The sequence below is a fragment of the Dromiciops gliroides genome, chromosome 1, assembly GCF_019393635.1.
Source record: "Dromiciops gliroides isolate mDroGli1 chromosome 1, mDroGli1.pri, whole genome shotgun sequence".
NCBI lineage: Eukaryota > Metazoa > Chordata > Mammalia > Microbiotheria > Microbiotheriidae > Dromiciops > Dromiciops gliroides.
The window spans coordinates 698,533,464-698,557,434 of record NC_057861.1 but is presented as its reverse complement, the minus strand read 5'-3'; the positions used below and the strand labels follow the sequence as shown (position 1 = coordinate 698,557,434).

General features: G+C 38.9%; 1 protein-coding gene across 1 annotated transcript in view; it reads right to left on the bottom strand.

Annotated features, from left to right (window-relative positions):
- Positions 1-23,971, bottom strand: part of NUP210 (nucleoporin 210) — a 163,545-nt gene that overhangs the window by 118,175 nt on the left and 21,399 nt on the right. The window contains 2 exon segments of the mRNA XM_043977585.1: positions 11,430-11,561; positions 14,028-14,164. Coding sequence (XP_043833520.1) covers positions 11,430-11,561; positions 14,028-14,164 — 269 coding nt within the window.

The following is a 23,971-nucleotide window of genomic DNA, read 5'->3' as shown; positions in this document are numbered from 1 at the left end:
TAAGCAATAAAGGAATTTAAACGGGAAGGGAAGTTGTATCATTCCTCTAGAACCAGTTATCACTGGCACCGTGGGAACTCAGGACAATAGAGATATTTGGGATTTGGGCCAAATCATCCATGGGACCATAAGCTGAAAATTGGAGGGGACATTAGAAGACATCTAGTTCAACTCCACATTTTACAAATGAAGATGCTGATGCCCAGGGAGGTTAAGGTTCTTGCCCAAGGTCAGATAGATGACATACCTAGATTCTGAACTCAGGCCTCTGACTCCAACTGCAGCATCCTTTCTACTTTACCACACCTTCCTATTATATATCTTTGCTGAAAAATTCATTAGATTACAATCATTTCTTCAATTCTCCCTACCACTAGTTCTCTCCCCATTTCAAATCTAACCTACTCATTCTGCCAGATTCATCTTCCTAAAGCACAGCTCTGATCATATGACTGGCCTTTTCTAGAACTTACTACCCTAGAGAATAAAATTATACTTCCTGGCCTGGCATTCAAGGCCACACAAATGTCCCTGGAACTTTATTATTACTACCTCCTCTTCTTTCCTTCTTCTCCTCAATGCACATCCTCTGTTCTAGTCAGGCCAGGTCCCCATTCATTCCTTCTACCATAATTTGCTTATACTGTTCTTCCTATATAGACTGTCCTCTATTTTCTTCTTTACTTAGTCTCTTCTAAGAGGCATGCAACTCAACAGATCAGTTAATCAACAATCATTTATTAAGCACCTACTATGTTAGGTACTATTCTTACAAATATAAAGAATGAAACAATCTCTATTCTCTATTTTATCTAGGAAGACACTATGTACATATATGATACATATGCAAAGAACGAATATGGACATAAATACAGTATAGATGGGGATAGAGGGAATGGCATATGGGGAATCAGGTGAGGCTTTGTAGTAATTGAGTAATATTTCGAAGAAAGAGAGGCATTCTGTGAGAAGGGAGGAGGGAGTGCATTCTAGGCATTAGAGATAGACAGTGCAAAGGCAAAGGGATGGGAGATATGATGATCCTGTGTGATGAACGGTGAGGCAGCCAGTTAGAATGTGGAAAGAGAATAGTGTATTATGAGGCTGGAAAGAGAAAGTTAGGGCAGGCTTTAAAAGTTGGAATAGGTTATATTTTATTCTAGAGGCAATTGGGAGCGACTTGGGTTTACTGGGTAGGGGAAAGGCATGGTCAGATCTGGGCTTAAGGAAAATTACTTTAGCAGCTATGTGGGGGAAGGAATAGTTTGCAGATCTTGGAGGAACTTGAAGCAGGAAGACCAATTAGAAGGCTATTTCAATAGCCTTGATGAGGTGATGAGTGCCTGAACTAAAGTCTTGGCTGTGTGGATGGAGCGGGAAGGGATTAAATTTTAAGAGATGGGGTGAAGTAGAAAACAATATCTAGCAATTGACAGGATATGTAGGGTGTGAAATGAGGAAATACTGAGGTTCAAATATGTAGAATAGAAAAATAATGGTGCCTTTGACAGAAAAAGGGAAAATTTGGAATGGTGTGACTTTTGGGGAAAAGTTCTTTTTTATACATTTTGAATTTAAGATGTTCTTGGGACATCCATTTGATATTTATATATTAGACAATAGGTGTGAAGGACTGAAGCCCAGGAGAGAGGCTGAGGGTAGATGTCTAGATAGGTGAATCATCTGTATAGAGATAATCGTAATATGCTGGGGAATTCATGAGGTCACTGAAAAAGTATAGACAAGAAACAAGAAGAGGACCCAAGACAGATCTTTGGAAAATATCCACAGTTAGGAGGTGTGATATGATGAACCAGCAAAGGAAACTGAGAAGGACTGAGAAGACAGGTAAGAGGAGAACCAGGAGAGAGCAGTGTCATGAAAACCCAGAGAGCAGAAAATATCCCAGAGGAAATTCTGGCTAATAATGCCAAATACTTCAGCGAAATCAAGATGAACAGAAGAAAAAAGCCATTAGATTTGGCAGTTAAAATAACATCAGTAACTTAGGAGAGACCAGGGAACATAATGAACAAGCAGTCAGTATGGCTTTTGAAAGAAAATTTTGACTCACCTCTTCTTCTCTAGGTAAACTAAACTCCTAACTTTGAAAGACTCCTTCCTGAAATGGCTTTCCTGAAATCTGAGCAATTTATCAGTGGGAGGGGTAATGTAATGCAAAATTCTAAGGAGGCATATTTACAATTATTATTTCAGATGTCTAATGCAGGACCCAGAGGACCTTTCCAGGCTGGAAAACTAATTAAGTTCTCTTTCTGGTTCATGTTTTAAGCTGAATGACAGAAGTGGGACAGAGAGGAGAGAGCAGAGAGAGGAGAGAAGAAAGGGAGATAGGAGATAGGAGAAAGAAATGCAGAGAGAAAAAGAGGTAGGGCGAAGGAAGAGAGAGGAAGAAGAACAGAGGGAGGAGAGAGAGGGAGAAGGACAACAGTAGGCATCTATCTCCCTACTTTCCACTGCCCATCCTTCTAAAATCAAATAATTCCTAACCCCTGGGCGGGTAGGGACTGGTGGATTTCAGCACCCTCATTTTAAAGATTGAGAAAACAAAGACATTTTAGCCAGTTAAATGACTTGAAGACCAATCAAACTGCCATCATCGTGTATATAGTCCTGGAAAATCCCTGAGGAATTATTCACTTCTCTTTGCACTGTCCTTCTTTACCTTGCTTGTAGATTGATTGAGGTGCTAGCTCAAGAAAACAACCTCTCTCTTGGTCCCAGTTTCCTCCTCTTTGAAATAAAGGATTGGTTGGCCCAGATCAGAGATTCTTAACTCAGGGTCCATGAACTTGGTTGTTCTTGCTTTTTAAAATATTTTGATAATGTAATTTCAACACAAGTAGCTTCCCTTATAACCCTAAATTATGTTATGCACCTAAAAGCATTGTGAGAAGGAGTCTGCAGGCTTCAGCAGTCTGCTAAAGGAGTCCACAAAACAAAAACAATGAATAAGAATCCCTGGTCTAGACGTTCTCTAACATCCCTTCCAGCTCTAAAGTGCTGTGATACCCCATGGTACCAATTTCCAGGCAAGCATTATGCTTACTAGATAAACTATACTATTCCAACCAATGGCTGGAAGAACAAAGATGGTGCCAACCCGGACTACCTCATGGGAACCAACCAAGGAAAACAGAAACTTGGACAACATTTTCAGGAAACGTGTATGTTAAATCCAGAGAATCTCATAGTGACACAGAACTTTAGGGGTCACCTAGGCTACGCAATACCTTTAAAAGAATCCCCTCAACACCACGTCTGATGAGTGTTTGTCTAGTCTTTCCTTGATGACTACCACTGAAAAGTAACTCTACTCCCTCTGTGGGCAGTCCATTCCACTAATTCCATTCCACTAATTAAACTAGCTAAGCTAACTGTTGGATAGCTAGGTGGCACAGTGGGTATTATGCCAGGCCTGGAGTCAGGAAGACTCATTTTCATAGGTCTCAAATCTGGCCTCAGACACTAACTAGCTGTGTGACCATGGGCAAGTCACTCCATGCTGCTTACTTCAGTTTCTTCATCTGTCAAATGAGCTGGAGAAGGAAATGGCAAATCACTCCCATATCCTTGCCAAGAAAACACCAAATGGGGTCACAGAGTGGGACACAACTGAAAAACATCTCAACAACAACAGCAAGCTAATTGTTAGGAAGTATTTACACACATCAGGCCTAAACTTTCCTGTTTAAAAAACTGCCTCTTTACAACTACCCTCTTCTGCCCTTCTGTGCCAAGCAGGACAAGGCTAATCCCTCTTCCAGAAGGCAACCCATTCATTCTATCACTGCTAGAAATATGAGAGTCTGGCAGGGCAAATACCCACTGGAACTACATTACTCCTCACTGACACAGCCTGATCAACATCAGAAAAATTCCACTAGCACAAGAGTTTAAAATGTCTTCTTATTTGGGGGAAAATTAAAATTCCAACCTGAACTTGCTTCCATTTCTCTAAATGAAGAGCCAAAGCCCTATTTCTTCCATCGTGTGTTCCCTTTTGATAAGAATGGATTTCCCAATCATGCGATTAGATCATAAAATAATCACCAATGACTCAATAAAAGAAATCTCATTATTTGTGGCCAGCTCTTATCAGAAGTTTCCTTATCAAAAAGCAACGGAAGCTTAGAAGTGGGAAATGGTGACAGGAAACAACTTCTCATTATGATATAGATTAAAGCAAAAAAAAAAATTAAGAGCAATGACATCTTACTGTTTTCTAAACCTTCTTAAAATTCCTTTAGCCAAGTTCCCTATCAAAAGCATAGAGAGCTTCAGCTACCTGGCAGAAGAATACTAAGTTAATAGAACTTTAGATAACCATTCCAAAGATTAAAAAATTCTTTCAATTTTAAATAGCCCACACCGATTTGCACAAAATGACAGTAACAGAACAGTATAACTGACTTCCCAAAAGACAAAACAAAAAAAGGGGAGAAAAAGAAACCAGTATCACCTCATACATGCACAGAACATCAGAGCTTATGAGGACTTTAAAGGTCATCCAGACACAGCCGGTAAGTTTCTAAGGAAGGATTCAGATGTTGGTCTCCCTGACACCAAGCCCAGGGCTCTATCCGCCATGCCATCTAGCTGTCCCCAGGGACTGTATCACTTTTTACCTTTGTATCTCCATAGCTCCAAACTCAGTAATTTGCCTGTTGAGCTGCTCCTGGTCTTCAACTAAGAACCTTCTCAGGTCATCTATAGGTCTCACAATATGGCAGGGGCCATAGGGAGGCAAAAAGTTATCATCTTGACACTTTTCAATAGCCTAGAAGGTACCTTTGCATATTATGGGAGCCCATTTCTCCTGATTTGGACTAGTACAGTGGCACAGTGGATAGTGTGCCAGGCCTGCTATCATAACTCATCTTTCTGAGTTCAGACCTGGCCTCAGATACTAGCTGTGTGACCCTGGACATGTCACTTAATCCTCTTTGCCTCAGTTTCCTCATCTGTAAAATGAATTGGAGAAGGAAATGGCAAACCACTCCATGTCTTTGCCAAGAAAACCCCAAATGGAATCACAAAGAATCAGATATGACTGAAATGACTCAACAACAAGTCAAGAAGATTTTCTTGGGATAGTTAAGCTATATAACCATTGATTGGGAAGCTTGTAAAAGCCATCCACATTCTGGTATAGATTGAACTAGATTCACTGACCTTGGAGATGCCTCTAATTCCTGGATTCAAGCATTCTACTTAGAACTGAATCTAAGATTCCAGGGCATGCAAAAGCTACAGAATGGAAAGTAAAAGAAAGTTCATCCTTAGCCATCTACAAAGACATCTAGATTCATCATCCTATTGCAGGATGTTGGGTGCACTGTGAAGACACGTGGATTTGGAGTTAGAGTTCATAGGTTCAAACCTGAACAGTATCACTTAGTAACCATATGACCTTAGACAAATCATTTTAATTTCTCTGGGTCTCAGTGTCCTTATCCATAAAACAAGAGGGATAGAAAAGATAACCAACAGCTTTCCTTTCAGCTCTTATTCTATGGACCTATTATCCTGTTGCATTAACTATACCTTCCACCCCACACAGAGATTGCTAATTGATGGCTGACCCCATATTAGGGAGAAGATAGAAGTAATAGAATATGATTATATAGTCTTATACTACATAGGAAATAACATAGAGGGATTAAAATCTTTCAGCTTTCTCAGGACAGGGGTTAGTGGCTGGCTTTAACATAATAAGAATGTATATTTGAGACATCATGTGATAATCTCAGACTGGAATGTGACCATTCAAGCTGTAGGGAGGGGGGGCCTCTGAGGTGGGCCAAGAAGGCTAAGTGAGGTGGGCTAGCACTGAGAGTAGCATGTAAAACAAGGCAAAGGCCATAAAATCAGGGATGCAGCCTCTAGAGGAAAACTTTCCCCCTTTTGGCCCCAGGTGGTGGTAATGGAAAATTAACCAAAGGAGTATTGGCAGCAACCCAAGTGAGAAAACCTTCCTTTGGGAGTTCACTGAGTGGGAAGGGCAAGAGGAGAATATAAGGTCCTTCATTTTGTTACATAAGCAGCCTGGGAATAAAAACCAGAGGAATGAAAGCCTCCCATATAATTTTTGAAAGATAATATCAAATACAACTTCAAATAATCCTTGTTGCTCATGAAGAGAGAGGAAAATATCAGCAGAAAGATCAGATGGCCAGCAGCAGCCACCATGTTCAAGCATGCCAATCCAAGAATTTTCAATCACATGGCTTTACCAACTATTCAGTGCAACCATTGAAAAATTAAAGGGCATCATTACAGTCCATAAATGCAACTAAAATTTGTAATAAAATCATGATTAATGGAAAGAAGTTATAAATTTGCATAAGACATCTATTTTTGTAACCCCTGTCAACATTCCAAATCTTAATGAAATCTATTTAAAACCATGGAAGTTTTTTTCCATGTGAAAGTTCCTATTGGCAGACTGATTGATTCACAAAACAGGGTTCTTAATACCCCAAGCACATCCCAAATTAATTCATATTCACTTTACTTATGAAATGACAGCAGAACAACTTCAAAAGATCAGTCATGGAATGACTGATCAAGAGCTGGGGACAGGGGGGCAGAATGTGGAGGCAGAGGCCACCTAATACAAAATACTCGTTTTACAGATAAAGAAATTGAGGCCCAAGGAAGTTAAGTGACTTTCCCACAGTCTCACAGATAATGTCAAAGTCAGGATATGAAGCCAAGTCCTTTGGTTTTCCATGGTACTATACTTCATCAATATGAGTACTCATTCCACCAATGTGGAACCCAACCCTATCTTGCCTTATCAGACAGTCTTAGTGGTTTGCTATGGCCAAAACACAAATTAATCACCTGATGGCCAACACGGTGGTAATGAGCCTCTTTAAACCTTATCTAGGCTGACCTTTGGATGATGCATGAATCCTTAATCACTGGACATTCTCAAAGTGATTCCAGATTGGCAAGGTCTTTGGTATAGTCTTGGAGAAGTTGAGGACACCTCTACGCCTTGATGAGGCATAGAGAAACACTTTGGTAAAACAAAGACTAAGCCAAAATTCTGGTTAGGAAATGGAACTATCTTCCCTAGGAGGCAGCAATAGTGCACTGGATAGAGAGCTGGCCTCTGAATGTCTAAGTCCTGGATATATGTCCTGTCTCTGACACTTACTAACTATAGGACTCTGGGTGCCTCTGGCAATTGTCTAAAACTGAAAGTTTCAGAGATGGTGCTGATCCTTACTGGGAGTTCCCCACAATGATGAAATCAAAAGTCTGGGGGTTTTTTAAGTCTTTTTTTGACATGATGGCAGCTACCTAGATATATCAAAATTCAAATAAACCCTCCTAGAGGACAGAAGGTCAGTTCTTTCCTCAGGAAGGAAACTCTAGCTTTAATTGAACTAAAATACTGATAAAATCCCAGCCAAGATCCAAATAAGAGGCCTCTGTCCTTTATCCAGTAATAAGCACTTCTTGCAGGAATGAACAAGAAGCAAAGTCACAATTATCTTCTGTTTATATAAACTAATTGATTGCTTATGAATAAAAAGGTTGCCCCTTGATTACAGATCCTTATGGTTATTAATAAGTGGAATTGTTTGCAGTTTGAATCTTATGCTCTTGTGTTTCTTACTAGTGGGTCAAATTTTTCGATGTGGACACCTTTGATCAAGGACTTGACCAAAGCAAGATTTAAACAAACTAACAATCGATCTCTATTCCTGGACCTTTGAAGAAGGGGCAACTGCCAAAGCGGCATACATTTCCTGGTAAAAATCAATTCAATAAAAGTCAGTCAATGCACATTTTTAAGCATACGTGTCCCCTCCACAGCTGGACAGCATGGAAAAGATCTTTTTCTTGAGGGGTTTATTGTATATTAGATTGTAAACTTATTGAGAGCAGGGACCATTGCCTATTCATCAGTATACAGGGTATCCCTAAATTATTAGTGCAGTTTTAGGCTTTAATAGGAAGGAAAAGCTTCTCACAAGACTATAAGCATAATTAATCAAATCAATAACAAAAACAAAAATCATATGATTATTTCAGGACATTCAGAAAAAGCTTGACAAAATATAACACTCATTCCTAATAAAAACACAATGCTAAGTAGTACCTATCTAAAATCAAAAGCAAACATTATATGTGATGGGAACAAACTGCATGCCTTTCTGATAAGATCAGGGATGAAGCAAAGATGTCCATTATCATAATTAATCAATATTGTACTAGAAATGCTAGCTATAGCAATAAGACAAGAAAAATAAATTGAAAGAATAAATATAGGCAACGAGGAAATAAAACTATCACTCTTCCCAAGTGATAGGATGGGTTACTTAGAGAAATGTAAGAGAATCAACTAAAAAAGGAGTTGAAACAATTAACAACATCAGCAATGTTGCAGGATATAAAATAAACCCACACGAATCATCAACATTTCTATATATTACTAAAAAAGCAGGAAAAGATAGAAAGAGTCCATTTAAAACAACCACAAATGGCATAAAATACTTGCAAGTCTACCTGACAAGACATACACAGAAACTATATGAACACAATTACAAAACTCTTCACGCAAATAAAGTCAGATCCAAATAATTGGAAAAATATTCATTGCTCGTGGGTAGACTGAGACAATTTAATAAAAACAATACTAAAATAATTTATTTATTCTGTGCTAATCAAATTACAAAAGAAATACTTTATGGAGTTAGAAAAAATAATAACAAAACTCATCTGGAGGAAGAAAAGGTCAAGAAAATCAAAGGAATCAATGAGGGGAGAAAAACAAAAGAAGGAAACCTAGCAGTATCAGATCTCTAACTATACTACAGAACTGTAATCATCAAAAGAATTTGGTACTAGATAAGAAACAGAGTGGTTTATCAATGGAACACAATAAAAAACAAATGAACATGGCAACCTAGTGTCTGATAAACACAAAGATTACAACTTTGGTGCAAGAACTCACTATCTAATAAAAACTGCTGGGAAAACTAGAAAGTAATCTGGCAGAAACTAGGCATAAGCCAGTATCTCATACAATATACTAAAATAAGCTAAAAATGGATATATGGTTTAAATATAAAGGGTGAAATCATAAGCTAATGAGTAGAGCATGGAAAAAGTTACAAGTCAGATCTATGGATAGGGGAAGAGTTCATGACCAGACAAGAGACAGAGAGGTTCACAGGTGATAAAATGAATAACTTTGATTATATAAAATTAAAAAGGTTTTATACAAACAAAATCAATGCAGCCAAAATTAGAAGGCAGGGAACTGGGGAAAACTCTTTGCAGCAAGCTTCTCTGATAAAGGTCTCATTTCTCAAATACGGAGGGAACTGAAACAAATTTATAAAAATAAGGGCCATTCCCCAATAGATAAATTGGCAAGGGACATAAAGAGGCAGTTTTTCAGAGAAATAAATAAAAGCTATTAGTAGTCACACACACAAATATGCTCTAAATCACTGATAATTAGAGTAATTCAAATGAAAGCAACTTTAAGGTATTACCTCATACCCATCAGATTGGCTAAGATGACAGAAAAGGAAAATGACAAATCCTGGAGGGAACGTGGGGAAATAGGTATATTACTCTATTGTTGGTAAAGCTATGAACTATTCCAACCACTGAGAGCACCCTAACCCTACACCTTGAAGGGCTTAAAACTGCACTAACACTTCTAGGACACCCTGTATTGCTTCCAGTGCCTAGCAAAGGACATTCATTATACCTAGCAGATAATTAACAAATGTCTGAAGAATGAATAGACTAATGACTGAGGAAGGAAGACACACAACAACTGGGGGACAATGTAGAACTATGTGATCTAAAGCATGGTAGAAACGACTGTTTCAAAAGATGAGAGAAGGGGGTATGTGGGCTAGAGTAATCAGCAAACCTGAGATGAATCCTGAAGGATCGGAAGATTCAGAAGCTGAAATATATGAGGCTATTGTAAAAATGTGTGTCACTTTCTTTCAAAATCAAATATTTCTTATACATTGTTTCTTCTGACCCACTGTTTGAAAGTAACTTTTTGAAGGTGGGGGAAGAGGAGTCTGGAACTGTGATTTCATTGATGGAGGGAAGCTCCCAGTATGGAAACTCCCTCCACCAGTACAGATCAGCAACTTAACTGTACTAATTTAGAATACTAAAGAGCTAGCTGAAGCCCAGTGAGATTAAGCAATTTACAGGGTCACACAGCAACTATGTATCAGAATCAGGACTAGAATCCAGGGTTTCAGGACTTCAAGCCTGACTCTCAATCTACACAACATTATCTCTCTATGGAATAAGCAGAGCATAGGTTTTTCACCTTTTAGTGCCCTGGACCCCTTGGGCAGTCTGGTGAAGCCTAGGGGGCCTTTACAAAATAATGTTTTAAATGCAAAGAACTATAAAGGAAACGAATTAAGTTGAAATACAGCTGTCTATATCTTCTACATATTATACACATAGCCTATGTAAATATGTGATACACATGGATAAATGTATAGATAAATGCATATATGCATATGTATATGCATTAAAACTGTACAGTCTAAGTCCTCATTTAAGCAGGATTTCAACCACGGTACAAAATCAATTTCATTTTTCATGGAGCTTTGTAAGTGTGCCACTGGGCGGCATTGAAACAATACCATGCAAACATATAGAATTTGGTCAAGAAAGCCAGATTGATATTACAAGGTTAGTAGGCAGGCAAAACTGGCCTCAATATTTACAATGTGGTTTACTAATTGGAACTCATCCATTATCATGTCTATCACTTTGTATTCCAGCATGGCAAGGTGGAACAGTGTTACTGGCAGGTGACAGGCCTTCAAAGGCTTTCTTTTTCTCTAGTGAAACTCCAGCATTAAGGGCACGGAATCTGACTCCCCAAACAAACTGGTCTTGGCTGTGAGCCATCCCAACCCAAAGTCATGAAGGGGACAGTGGCTTAAAAGCCACAGTGAGTCACTTGATCTAAATCAGAAAATGTTTCTGCTTTTCTCTTTTGTAATACTTTCTAACTTCCTTTGCGTGTGCCCATCAACCACCAATGTATAAAGAGGGATAAGGCAGGCCCACACAGAGGGCGGAGCAGAGAGAGTGCCAAACTCCTTTTGGTGTCCTGGGCTCAATGCCACCAAGTCTGAAGACAAAAAATGGTGGCAGGACTCACTCTTTAGGAAAGGAGAACAATGACACTGTCATCCCACCTGAGAGGATGGGGGTAGGAGGAAATAGCATGTTTCTCTGGAAGCCCTAAAACTCCCTCAAGGTAAATGAGTAAAAAACAACTTGGGAAATGCAGGCAAAAGAAGGCAATTATTTTGATAATTCAAAGAAAGGAGAAAAAAGAACATTAAAAAAGGTTTTGAATGAATTATATGTAGAAGTCTACTCACCTTCTGAATCCAGAGCCTGAATTTTCAGTTCCAAAGGAGAGTCTTCAAGGTAGAGTTCTCGGGTGGTGGAGACAATCTGAATGCCATGGATGATGTCCACAATAGCATCACAGCGTAGAACCTGGCCAGTCACTGAAGGAGATGGCCCAGACACACATGATCAGCCAGCCCCTTGGCTTGAAATTCTCACTACCTCTCCCTACCTCTCTACTTAGCTAGGAGGTCAAAGACCTCATCTGGGGAGGGGGGGTGGGAAGGCTCACAGGAAATTTAGGCAACAGGAGGGGTAGCAAAGGAAAAGCCTAGAAATATACCCAAACCAATATGAAAGGTGCCCAGTGGGCTCCCTCACACAGTTCAGAGGGGCTCTGACCATAGACTGGATGATAACAGAAGATTCTAAGCTTCCCTTCTGAGTGTAGACGCCACTGGCTCCTTCAAAAGATGACATTAATTTCTGACCTCTTAGACCCTAAGTCATGACAAAGCACCTTATTCCTCCCTAAGGTACTCAAACTAACTTAAGCCCCACAGAGAGGCATCCTCTGCCCATAAGTCCACAAAACCTTAAATACAGAATAGTTCCTTTCTCCCCATAAATCTTAGTGCATCCCTTTAGGAGGAGAGGAGTTTAAATCTTTGATTTTATATGTATAGGGAACTGAGGGTAAGAAAACTCCCTCTACCTACCATATCAGCAACTGTTCTGCAATTTAAAATACAAGTGTGTTGTCTGAGGGATACAAGGAATTAAGTGACTTGTCTGGGATCAGAGACTGAAGGTTTTCTTGATTCTGAGGCCAGAATTCTATCCATGACACCACACTATTCACTAATAATTTCTTTTGCAGGGCAATGAGGGTTAAATGACTTGCCCAAGGTCACACAGCTAGTAAGTGCCAAGTGTCTGAGGCCGGATTTGAACTCAGGTCTTCCTGAATCCAGGGCCGGTGCTTTATCCACTGGGCCACCCATCTGCCCCTTCACTAATAAATTTTAAAACAACACACTAAAAAACAGAAATCAGACACAAACTATAAAATCAGTCCTTAAAAGTGATGCTGTATTGGGGCAGCTAGGTGACACAGTGGATAGAGCACAGGCCCTGGAGTCAGGAGTACCTGAGTTCAAATCCGGCCTCAGACACTTGACACTTACTAGCTGTGTGACCCTGGGCAAGTCACTTAACCCCAATTGCCTCACTAAAAAACAAACAAAACAAAAGTGATGCTGTACTGCCAGGGCAGTAAGCTCTTCAGGTTAGGATATAGCATCACTACAGGCAACCTTCTAAGTCCGATCTCTGAAACAAGAATTTCTCCTGAAGACAAACCGTTTGCCAGTCACACAGTCTGAGTCCCCTCAGCCAAAGTGTTTAATGGAATCAGTGCAAACTTTTCAAATAAAATGTGCTTGTAAGATACATTTCTCAAAATGAGCCTGATTTCAATGTTTGTTATCAACTAAAATCAAGAGGAAGCAGTCTTTATTCATGAATTGAATCTTTTATGGTCCTTAAAAGTCTATAATGGATGCGCACAGACTTTCAACTCATCCAATATAAGAGTTAAGTGAATATAATAATTAAGTGAAGACTATTGTGTATATAATTTTCAGACACTTTCCTGGAGGTAATATCATGCCTCATGAGAAATAACTGTGAGCTATACTTTTTGGCACCAAGTAAGCACCTTAGAAATGAAAGTCCCATGTCACAAGGAGAATAAGGTAAAAGAATGTACATGGGGTTTTAGCTTAACTACCACACACATGGAAAATCCACACTTGGGAAAAACTCCAAGTCTGACAATAGTTCAGCAGAAGCATTCTCATAGACATTCCTCTGGGCAATATTCTACACTGGAGGATGGCCTGCAACTATAGTGTCACAGGAACTGAGTCGTGTGTGTGTGTGTGTGTGTGTGTGTGTGTGTGTGTGTGTGTGTGTGTGTGTGTGTGTGGTGGCGGCAGGATACAGTATCTTTCAGACAGAGCACTGTGCTATGCCACTTAGTACAATCTTAGAGTACAGCAAGAGCCTAATCAATGTTGACTGAGTTAACTGTGTCATGCTACATTGAAACATCACCAGAAACCATGTCCTGGCGCATGGCATCTCGTAGAGTGGCCAGAATAACCCTAGAGCAAAGACTAGGTTTTCTCCTTCTATATCTTCCCAGACTCTAACCCTGGGCTGGACACATATCAGTTGATCAGTAAAAATATTTGTACCAGAATGCTGTATGTTTTGTCAGAGGCCGGGTCCCTGTATGAATCACGTTTGCCTAATTATTTTTTCTTGTTAAAAAGGATGGAGGGGGCAGCTAGATGGCGCAGTGGTTAAAGCACCGGCTCTGGATTCAGGAGGACCTGAGTTCAAATCCGACCTCAGACACTTGACACTTACTAGCTGTGTGACCCTGGGCAAGTCACTTAACCCCCATTGCCTAAAAAAAAAAAAGGATGGAGGATTTAACCAAAAGGGGAAAGAGGTGCCCCACCCCATGAGAAATAATCATGATCTAAATTGGAAAGACATCAACAAGATATGCTTTTCAAAAGGGTTATGCCACTGGAAGAAATAAGCAGGTTGCTTACTTATATCTTCTGCAAAGATGATGCTAGTGAGACGAGTAGGCTGTGATAGGCGGGCCTGCACAACTGCCTTTTGAGAGCATTGCCGTTCATCCAGATCCACAGGTTCAATACTGGCCACTTCTGGTCTGGTAGATGACCTGGAAACAAAGGGCTTTAAGTTATTGAGAAGGTTCCCACCTGTAACAGTGCCCAGAGATATTGCTATACCAGGAACCATCCCTCCCACCTCTGATCTCACTTCTAAAGCTTCATTTGTAGGATGTCCACATGCAACTGTCCTCTGCATTATTCATCTGACCTGAACCACACATTAGCAGGATACAAATCAATCAGTCAGCAAAAATTGATTAAACACCTGCCAGGTGCCAAACACTGTCCTAGGTGACGGGGACACAAGTGAAAAGAATGGAACAATCCCTTCTCTCTAGGAGTTTGAATTCTAACAAAGAGAATGATCAGGACAATGGAGAAGATTATACAGTGAGCATCTTTTTTATTTTTTCCCTGAGGGCACATATACCTGACTTTATACAATAGGTATGCTCTGAAAAGTTCATAGAATGTCAACTTGGAAGGGATCTTAGACATAATCAAATCAAACTCCCTCTTTTTCCCAGTAAGGAAAGTGAAGTCCAGAAATGCTGAGTGATTTGCCTAATATCATACAGGTAGTAAATAGTTATAAAAATTAAATTCAGGTGAACAATCACATTCAATATATGCCTATTAAGTGCCTATGAACAAGGGATTGAGCTATAAGTCTTAATTTCTATGACAAAATTCTTTTTACTGCCTCATATTATACATAAAAAGGCTTTTCTTTTGGCAAATCAAGTCAACATTTTTAAAAAGAACACACATTTACACTAAATGAGGTCATTGTTCAAAGGAATCTCTCAAATTGAAAAATCCTTTTGAAATGTGAATATTCACACCACTAATTTACTGGTTTTGATTTTTCCCCTACAGATTTGCAAAATTTCCAGCCTAACTTTCAGTTGAGCAAAAGGCATTAATAATCACATGTCCAGCAACATATTTCTCATAAGTAAATGCAATCCCAGTTAGCTAATGAGGCCTCGGGGCTGATATCTCATTCTGTGGCACATGCTGGATGCTACCTAGCTACATAATTCCATTTCTACTGGTTTTCTCATTGTACCCCTGGTTCTTTGACACAGGCAACTAACTCCTTAAACAAGGGTTCCAACACTGTTTTTGTTGCTGTTCTCTTTGGCAGTCTGATGAAGCCTATAGATTCCTTTTCAGAATATCTTAAAAAACACAAAATAAAAATGCACAGGACTATAAATATACTTATCAAAATATTTTTAAGTTCATAGATACCAGGTTAAGAAACCCTCTCATAAGGCATTTTCCCCTTCATTTATTTTCCAGACGAATAGAATTATATATAAGGTCTTTTTTTCTTTCTTTTTCTCTGTGTGTGTGTGTGTGTGTGTGTGTGTGTTTGAGAGAGAGAGAGAGAGAGAGAGAGAGAGAGAGAGAGAGAGAGAGAGAGAGGAGAGATAAGGCATTACTAGAGCCCTTTAAGATCCTAAAGGGGGTTATGTACCCACACATGGCTAGAAAACACCCCCTCTTCCCATACTGAATAGTATAAAGAGTTTGGGGAAGAATAGAAGAAAGATTAGGGAAGGAGATAATAAGGGGCTTCTATTATATTTTGTTAAAGGGCCTGGAATTTAAATTTTGCTGTGATTTACTCTGGAGGGTCCTGATTATTTCTGAGTCCTCAATTTACTTAACAACAACAACAAAAAGAACATTTTATCGGCAAAGCTTTTACTGCTTACTGAAAATCTTTCCAGATGTAAGATTTATTGGGTAGCTAGAAATAGATGGTTTCAAAATAAAAATAACAACAAAACTTCATTCTGTTTTTATTTAAATCATATTTTGAACATTTAAATTAATTTCCTAATTTTTTTGCAAATAGGAACTACATAGAATTTTCATTTAAGCCCTGTTCCATCTCAAATACACCATCAAAAATAGGTAATCATAATATTTTAATTACATAGTATTTGAAACAACATACTCACAGTACCAAAAAGATTTTAGAGCCACCATATTAGCCCAATCCTTAAGGCACTGCTTTGGGTTTTAGAAGATGAAAGAAAACCGTTCTTACCAAGGGGAGCCAGTGATCACTCAATTTAGTGGATCCCATTAAGCATCAAAGAAATGCTTAACTTCTCCTTCCACACTGTGGATTTGTATTACTAGGCATGGCGTATGTGGAAAGGATATATCACAAACCTGATTACCTCTTATTGTCTCTATATCAATTTGCATATACACATTGAAGCCCCATCTTCACTTGAAGTGCAAAATCTCAAGAAGGCAAATACATGGAAATTTAAATCTCCTTCTGAGTTGTGAAGAATATCTATTGTTATATCAAAACAAAAGAATGTACTTTTCATAGAATGAAAATGGACTCAATTCAGGCTTCTCAGTTACCTACATTCTGATTTTATTTAAATGAGCTTTATGCAGATCAAATTCACCCTGCCAATAAAAAATAACTAGAATCATATTAAATGATTTGGTTTGGCTTTTGTTTTGAATTGGTGATGGGGGTGTCAAATGAGAAGTCAATGATATGACTAGTGAAGTGCTTTGCAAATCTTTTTTTCCTTTTTAAAAAATATTTTATTTATTTTGCTAAATGTTTCTCAATTACATGTAAAAAATTTAACATTTTAAATACTGAGTTCCAAATTTCTTAACTCCTCTTTGAGAAGGCAAGCAATTTAACATCTATTATGTATGTGAAGTCATGCAAAATATTTCCATATTAGCCATGTTGCAAAGGAAAACAAACAAAAAATAAAACAAGATAAAAGTTTTTTGTTTTTTTGTTTTGTTTTTGCGGGGCAATGAGAGTTAAGTGACTTCCCCAAGGTCACACAGCTAGTAAGTGTCAAGTGTCTGAGGCTGGATTTGAACTCAGGTGCTCCTGAATCCAGGGTCGGTGCTTTCTCCACTGTGCTACCTAGCTGCCCCCTAAATAACGTTTTAAAAAGAATGTTTGATCTGAATTTAGAGTTTGGAGATGGATAACATTCTTTTTCATCATGGGTCCATTAAGAATTGTCTTGGATTATTGTCCTGATAAGAATAGCTAATTCTTTCACACTTGATCATCCTTACAATATTGTTGTTACTGTATACAATGCTAACTTGATTATGCTCACTTCACTTTGCATGAGTTCATCTAAGACTTCCTCAGTTTTTCTGAAATGATCCTTCTTGTCATTCTGGTTTCTAATCCGTTTTGTTATTGAATTGTTTTCTGGGTGAGTTCACCCCATTTACACCCATAGTTACACTATCCTATTTTCTTTTCTCTTTTTGTCCTGTCCCTACTCTAGTTACTTTTGCTTCTGATCATTGCTTTTTTTGTGTTCTCCCTTTTACTACTCCCCAGTCCCTCATTCCCTCCCCCTCCTATATCCCTGTTGGGTAAGAAAGATTTCTATTATCAGTTGAGTAAGTGTGTATGTGTGTGTGTGTGTGTGTATGTATATTTGTACATGTAGATGTATGGATTAATATAAAGCATATATATATATATATATATATATATATATATATATACACACACACACACATTCATATATATGTTTTTTTCTCCCTTTGAACCAATTTAGATGTGAGTAAAGTTCAAACATCACCCACCTCCCTCCCACCATTTTCCCCTCCACTGTAAAAGCTTTTCTTTGAACAACTCTTTTATGTGAGATACTTTTCCCCATTCTTCCTCTTTCTTTCCACTTCTCCCAGGGCATTCCTCTTTCTTAACTATCCATATTTTTTACATTGTCCCAACATAATCAACCCACTTTCACACCCTTTTTCTCTGTAGAATCATTCTAAACTGCCCTAAAGATAATAGTTCTTAGAAGCTACAAAAATAATCTTCCTATATAGAAAGGTAAATCATTTAACCTTACCAAGTCCCTTATGATTTCTTTTTATGTTTACCTTTTTGTGTTTCTCTTGAAACTTTTTTTTCCAGCTCTGGTCTTTTCATTAGGAATGCTTAAAAGCCCTCTATTTAATTAAACATCCAATTTTCCCTTGAAAGATTATACTCATTTTTGCTGGAAAGATTATTCTTGTTTGTAATCCCAACTCCTTTGCCTTTTGGAATTTCATATCCAAAGTGCTCCGCTCCTTTTATATCACAGCTCCTAAATTTTGGGTAATCCTGACTGTAGCTCCACAGTATTTTAATGGCTTCTTTCTGACTGCTTAAAGTATTTTCTGTTTGACCTGTGAGCTCTGAAATTTGACTATAATATTTCTGGGAGTTTTCATTTTGGGATTTCCTTCAGTTGATCATCAGTATTTTCTTTCAATTCTTTCCATTTCTATTTTATCCTCTGGTTCTAAGATATCTGGGCAGTTTTCCATGATAATTTCTTGAAATATGATGTCTAGGGTCTTTCTTTGATCATAGCTTTCAGATAATCCAATAATTCTTAAATTATCTCTACTCAATCTATTTTCCAGGTTTATTTTTTTCTGATGAGACAATTCATATCTTCTATTTTTTTTCATTCTTTTGACTTTGGCTGTTTCTTGATGTCTCATGGAGTCATTAGTTTCCACTTATCTAATCTTATTTTTATGGATTTTCTTCAGCTAACTTTCGTATTTCTTCTTACATTTGAAAAATTCTATTTTTTAAAGTGTTATTTTCTTCAGTATTGTGTGCACCCCTTTTACCAAACTGTTGTCTTTTCATAATTTTCTTCCTGTACTTTATTTCTTCACCTTATTTTTTCTCTACTACTCATATTTGATTTTGAAAGATATGTTTTAGCTCTTCTGAAATTCTTATTGGACTTGTATCCAACTGACGTTTTCTTTTTCTTTGAGGTTTTGCTTGTAGCTATTCTATCTTCATTGTCTCCTTCTGAGTTTGTGTATTGGTCTTCCTTGTTATCATAGTAGACTTCTAGGGTCAAATTCTTTTGTTGCTGTTGTTGTTTGCTCATTTCCTCATTCTATTTCTTAATTTGAAACTTCATGTTGAAGTTGGGCTCTGTTCCCAGAATGTGTGGGAGAGGGAACTGTCTCAAGCTTTGCTTTTTCAAAAGGCTGTTTGAGGATCTGGATGGTTTTGGTGCTTCCAAGATGGTGTGATTTGGGTAGAGCTGTGGTTACTACTCTCCTGCTCTGTATTCTGGTCCTTCCCCAGGAAGGCTCCCTGGTCCCTGGGATTGCCATTGATATTACTCCTTAGGGCCCCTGCTCTCTTGGGACTAGAAATTACATTATTCTTCAGGGTCCCTGATCCCTTGGGACCAAAATCAATACTGCCCATCAGGGCTTCTGCTCCCTCTTGACCAAAAGTGCTCCTCTCTTCCCTGGACTATTCTTTTTGTTGTTGTTGTTGTTGTTTTTTGGGGGGGAGGCAATTGGGGTTGTGACTTGCCTAGGGTCACACAGCTAATAAGTGTCAAGTGTCTGAGGCCAGATTTGAACTCAGGTCCTCCTGAATACAGGGCCGGTGCTCTGTGCCACCTAACTGCCCCCTCTGCCCTTGACTATTACCCAGAAGTGGCATAGACAATGGAGTCACCAAACAGCACCTGGTCCCATGTCTAGTACTAGCACAGGGGTCACTTGTCACTTCTTTCTGAGCAGTCACCAGGTCCCTTTACTGTCTCTGGCATAAGAGCTCCTGAAGCTGCTGCTGCTTCTGTTGCCACCTCCTGGCTCCACCACTGGTGCTTCATCCACATTGACTTCTGGCCGGCCTCAACCCCCATTTCACAAATCTCTATTTGTGACATCCTAAGTTGTCTTGGACTGGAAAATGGCTCATTTTGCTTTTGTTAGCTCTACCACTCCAGAATTTGATTGGAGGTGCTATTTTAAAGTAGTTTGGAGGGGTATATTGGGAGAGCTCAGCTGAGTGCTTTCTGTACTGCGCCACCTTGGCTCCAATGCTTTGCAAATCTTAACAAATTATATAAATGTTCATTATTATTTTATTAGTATAGGAAACTCTGGGTGAGGAAGCTCCTTCTTCCAAAATAGATCAGCCATCGTTCTGCAACTTAAGAGTCTTAGCAAGTTGCCTTGGACATTGAGAGGTTAAGTGACTTTTCCAGGATTATATAGACAATATATAGGGTATCCCTCTTGTCCTTGGGCAGTTTTAAGGTATAAAAACTTAAAACTGCTTCAAATCTTTGGCGACACCCAGTATTTCTGAGGAAGGACTTAAATGGTGGTCTTCCTGCCTATAAGGCCAACTCTCCACCCACTACCAAAAGCTGCCTCTCAAGTCAAATGATATGGAGTTATTATCCAGGCTAGTGGTTCTCAAAGTATAGTGTTAGGGTCCCCTGAGGGGTCCCCAAAACCCTTGCAGGGGTGTCAGTTAGGTCAAAACTTTTTATAATACTAAGATGTTTCAGTGGGGCGGCTAGGTGACACAGTGGGTAGATTACCAGGCTTATGGTCAGGAAGATGAATCTTCCTGAATTCAAATCTGGCCTCAGACACTTACCACCTGTGTGACCCTCGGAAAATTAGTTAACCCTGTTTGTTTCAGTTTCCTCATCTATAAAATAAGCTGGAAAAGGAAAAGAAAAACCACTCCAGTATCTTTGCAAAGAAAACCCCAAATGGGGTCACAAAAAATCAGACACAACTGAAAATGAATAAACAATGTAAAAATATAAATAACTTAATCTAATCCTATCTGAAAAAATTTATATAACTGTGGACTATATGAAAAATTATAAGTTTAGAAAAATTATAATTGGGCTATAAGTCCCATCTGGGTCACCATTCAAATATAAGAACATTTTAAACTAACTTGGGGGGACTAATCTATCTGGGGGCCAAATCTGTGGATGTTTGACTGGCTGGCTATTGGACTGCTATTAATTTAGTATGGGCCATTTAAAAATTTCTCCACACTGCTCTGCTCCCAAATTGATAAGCAAAAGATTAAGAAGCCTCTTAATTAAATAATCAAAGCAGGGTTTATTTATAAAAATAAATGTAAGAGATAAGAGTAAAGAAATGCAGTTTTACGACCTTCTGGCTCTTCTCTCTCGCCCCTGCATCTCCTTAGCATTCTCTCTCACACGGACCTCTCAGTGTCTCTTATTCCATCCTCTCCTGCCCTGTTATGTAGCCACCTCTCTTTACCATAGCAACAAACACCTCAAAAGCCCCTAACTCCGTACTCCTGCGAACCCCCAGCGTCTCTCCCTTCTCCTTAGCTTTTTCTCTATCTCCCCATCAGCCCCTCTCTTTACATATTCTCAGTCTCCTTAGCATTCTTGTAGCAGCCCCACTTCTGTCCGTCCTCCAACCCCCTTGCTCTTAGCTTTTTCTCTAACCTCTCTGTGCTGACTGCCCCCCCCCATATATCTTCCTTCTCTTCCCTCAAACCTCGGGCTCCCTGCACCCCTCACACGCCAAGTTTATCCGCCAGCCCGTGCTAGGACTGTAGCTGGGCGGGGACTTAAGTGTCCCATGCATACCACACCCAGGGCTCCAGGGGTCCGTGCCCCCTGATGTGTGCCTGGGACCTCTGCACGGGCTACACCAGAGCCAAGCCTGGATGAGCCCAGGATCTCTGGGAAAGATCCCCTCAGGGCAGAGGGAGTCTGATCTGGCATCCCATAAAGCCCACAGGGCTTTTTGGCTCAGCTGAAGCAGAGGGGGAGGGGGGCCCAGCCCCTCTTACACAGAAAAAACCCCTGAGAGCCTAAGGTTTTTTAATCTCAGCCCAAAGGCTGGGTGCCCAAATCACAATAAATTTCCACAACAACAAGAAGACGTTTTAATTTCTTTTTTGAGGGGGTGGGGGGAGCAGGGCAATGAGGGTTAAGTGACTTGCCAGGATCACACAGCTGGTAAGTTATCAAGTGTGTGAGGCTGGATTTGAACTCAGGTCCTCCTGAATCCAGGGCCGGTGCTTTAGCCACTGCACCAGCTGGCTGCCCTCATTTTAATTTCTAATAATACAAACATATATATAACTCTTTGAGGTGCCCTAAAATTTTTCAAAGTGCATAGGATGAGTCCAGAGACCAAAAATGTTTGAGAAACCTTCATTTAGATACTTATTTACTGTAAGAGATTTAGTACCATGTTGGATTTGCAAGGCTTACTTTAGCCCTCAGCTGTTTACCAAGCAGAAGACAAGCTTGAGTTCTCTAAATTCATATAAAACATTAATTCTCTAAGCTCTTAAGAAGAAAACTTGTAAAGATTACTTGGTGTTAAAATCTATGGTGTGAAACACACCAAAATAGATGTGCCTGAGAACTTTCAAGACTGAAGCCAAATATTTCACAAAGAGGTGGGGGCACCCAAAGGCTGCAAGCAGATTCCTCTGATCACACAAACAGACAACAAGGGTGAACCCACCCAGAGCTGTTGATGAGAAGTTTAAAAATTGATCAAACATCTATATTTGAAAACTCACTGAAAACAAATTATGCCCAGCCAACATCTGAAAGTTACATGCCATCAGAGGGAAAACTTTTAAGTAGAAGGTTTTTTTTTTCTTAAGAAAACATTTCAAAGACTGAAGGAATAAAAATATTATGATAAAAAAGGACAGCCACATATCCTTGAAGGAGAAGATGTTACCTGCATCAATTCTTTTAATAATAACCCAGAAATTTGTTTATTTAATTGATGAGTACATTAAGAGCAGGGGTGGAATTAACCTGCAGTTTCATTGGTATGGAACACTTCTAGAGTGGGAACTCCCTCAATACAGTAGATCAGCAAATCCATCTGTGACTTATCTTTATAGAATTGTCAGGGCATGGAGGGCTTTTTTTAGTGGTTTGTTCAGGATTTCACAATTAGCATGTATCAGAGACAGGACTTGTTCTTCCTGACTCCAGTGTTAACCATCTATCTTCTCTGTACTAGGCTATTCTTCATGTATGTACAGTCACACCTATATGTAAACATACATATGAATACACACACCTTTCTCATCTAAGTGGGAAAGTATATGCATGTATATTATATGTGTACCAATGTGTATATTCATATGCATGCAAACATCCATGTATGCATATATACATACATATATACATACATACCCTTGATAGACTTTACACTATCCCAGGAATATAAGGTAGTATTTGCATAATCTAAAACCAGATAATCCATTTCTCATTTATATTTAATCTTAAAGCACTATATCAATAAATAAACACTGGATTAAAAATAAGATACACACATGGTATAAAATGGCTCACAGAGTCTCAGTCTATGGATGTGGTATTTTGGGGACATTAAGAGTCCTACTGTAAATGTGTATCTCTCCATAGCATTATGTGAGATATATAGATATAGACAGATGCACACATAAAAAGATATGTGTGGGGGCAGCTAGATGGCTCAGTGGATAGAGCACTGGCCCTGGAGTCAGGAGTACCTGAGTTCAAATCCGGCCTCAGACACTTAATACTTAACTAGCTGTGTGACCCTGGGCAAGTCACTTAACCCCAATTGCCTCACTAAAAAAAAAAAAAAAAAAAAGAATGTAATAAAAAGATATGTGTGTATATGTTATACTTATATAATCTTATTTCTTTTTTAAAATAATATCTTTGTTTTCTCCCCAATTACATGAATTTTAACATTCTTCCTTAAGTTCCAAATTCTATCCCTCTGTTCTTGTCCTCCTCCTTGAGACAGTAAACAATCTGATATAGGTTATATGTGTGCAATAACATGTAAATGTATTTCTATATTAGTCATTTTATATCAGCTTATTTCGGGATTACTTATTTTACAGTCTTGTATCATAGAGTTCCTGTTGAAAAGTACAATGTAGGCCCTATATTATATATAATAGAGTACAGAGATAAAAGCACCTGGCTAGAAACAAGCCATCTGGGTTCTAACCCTGC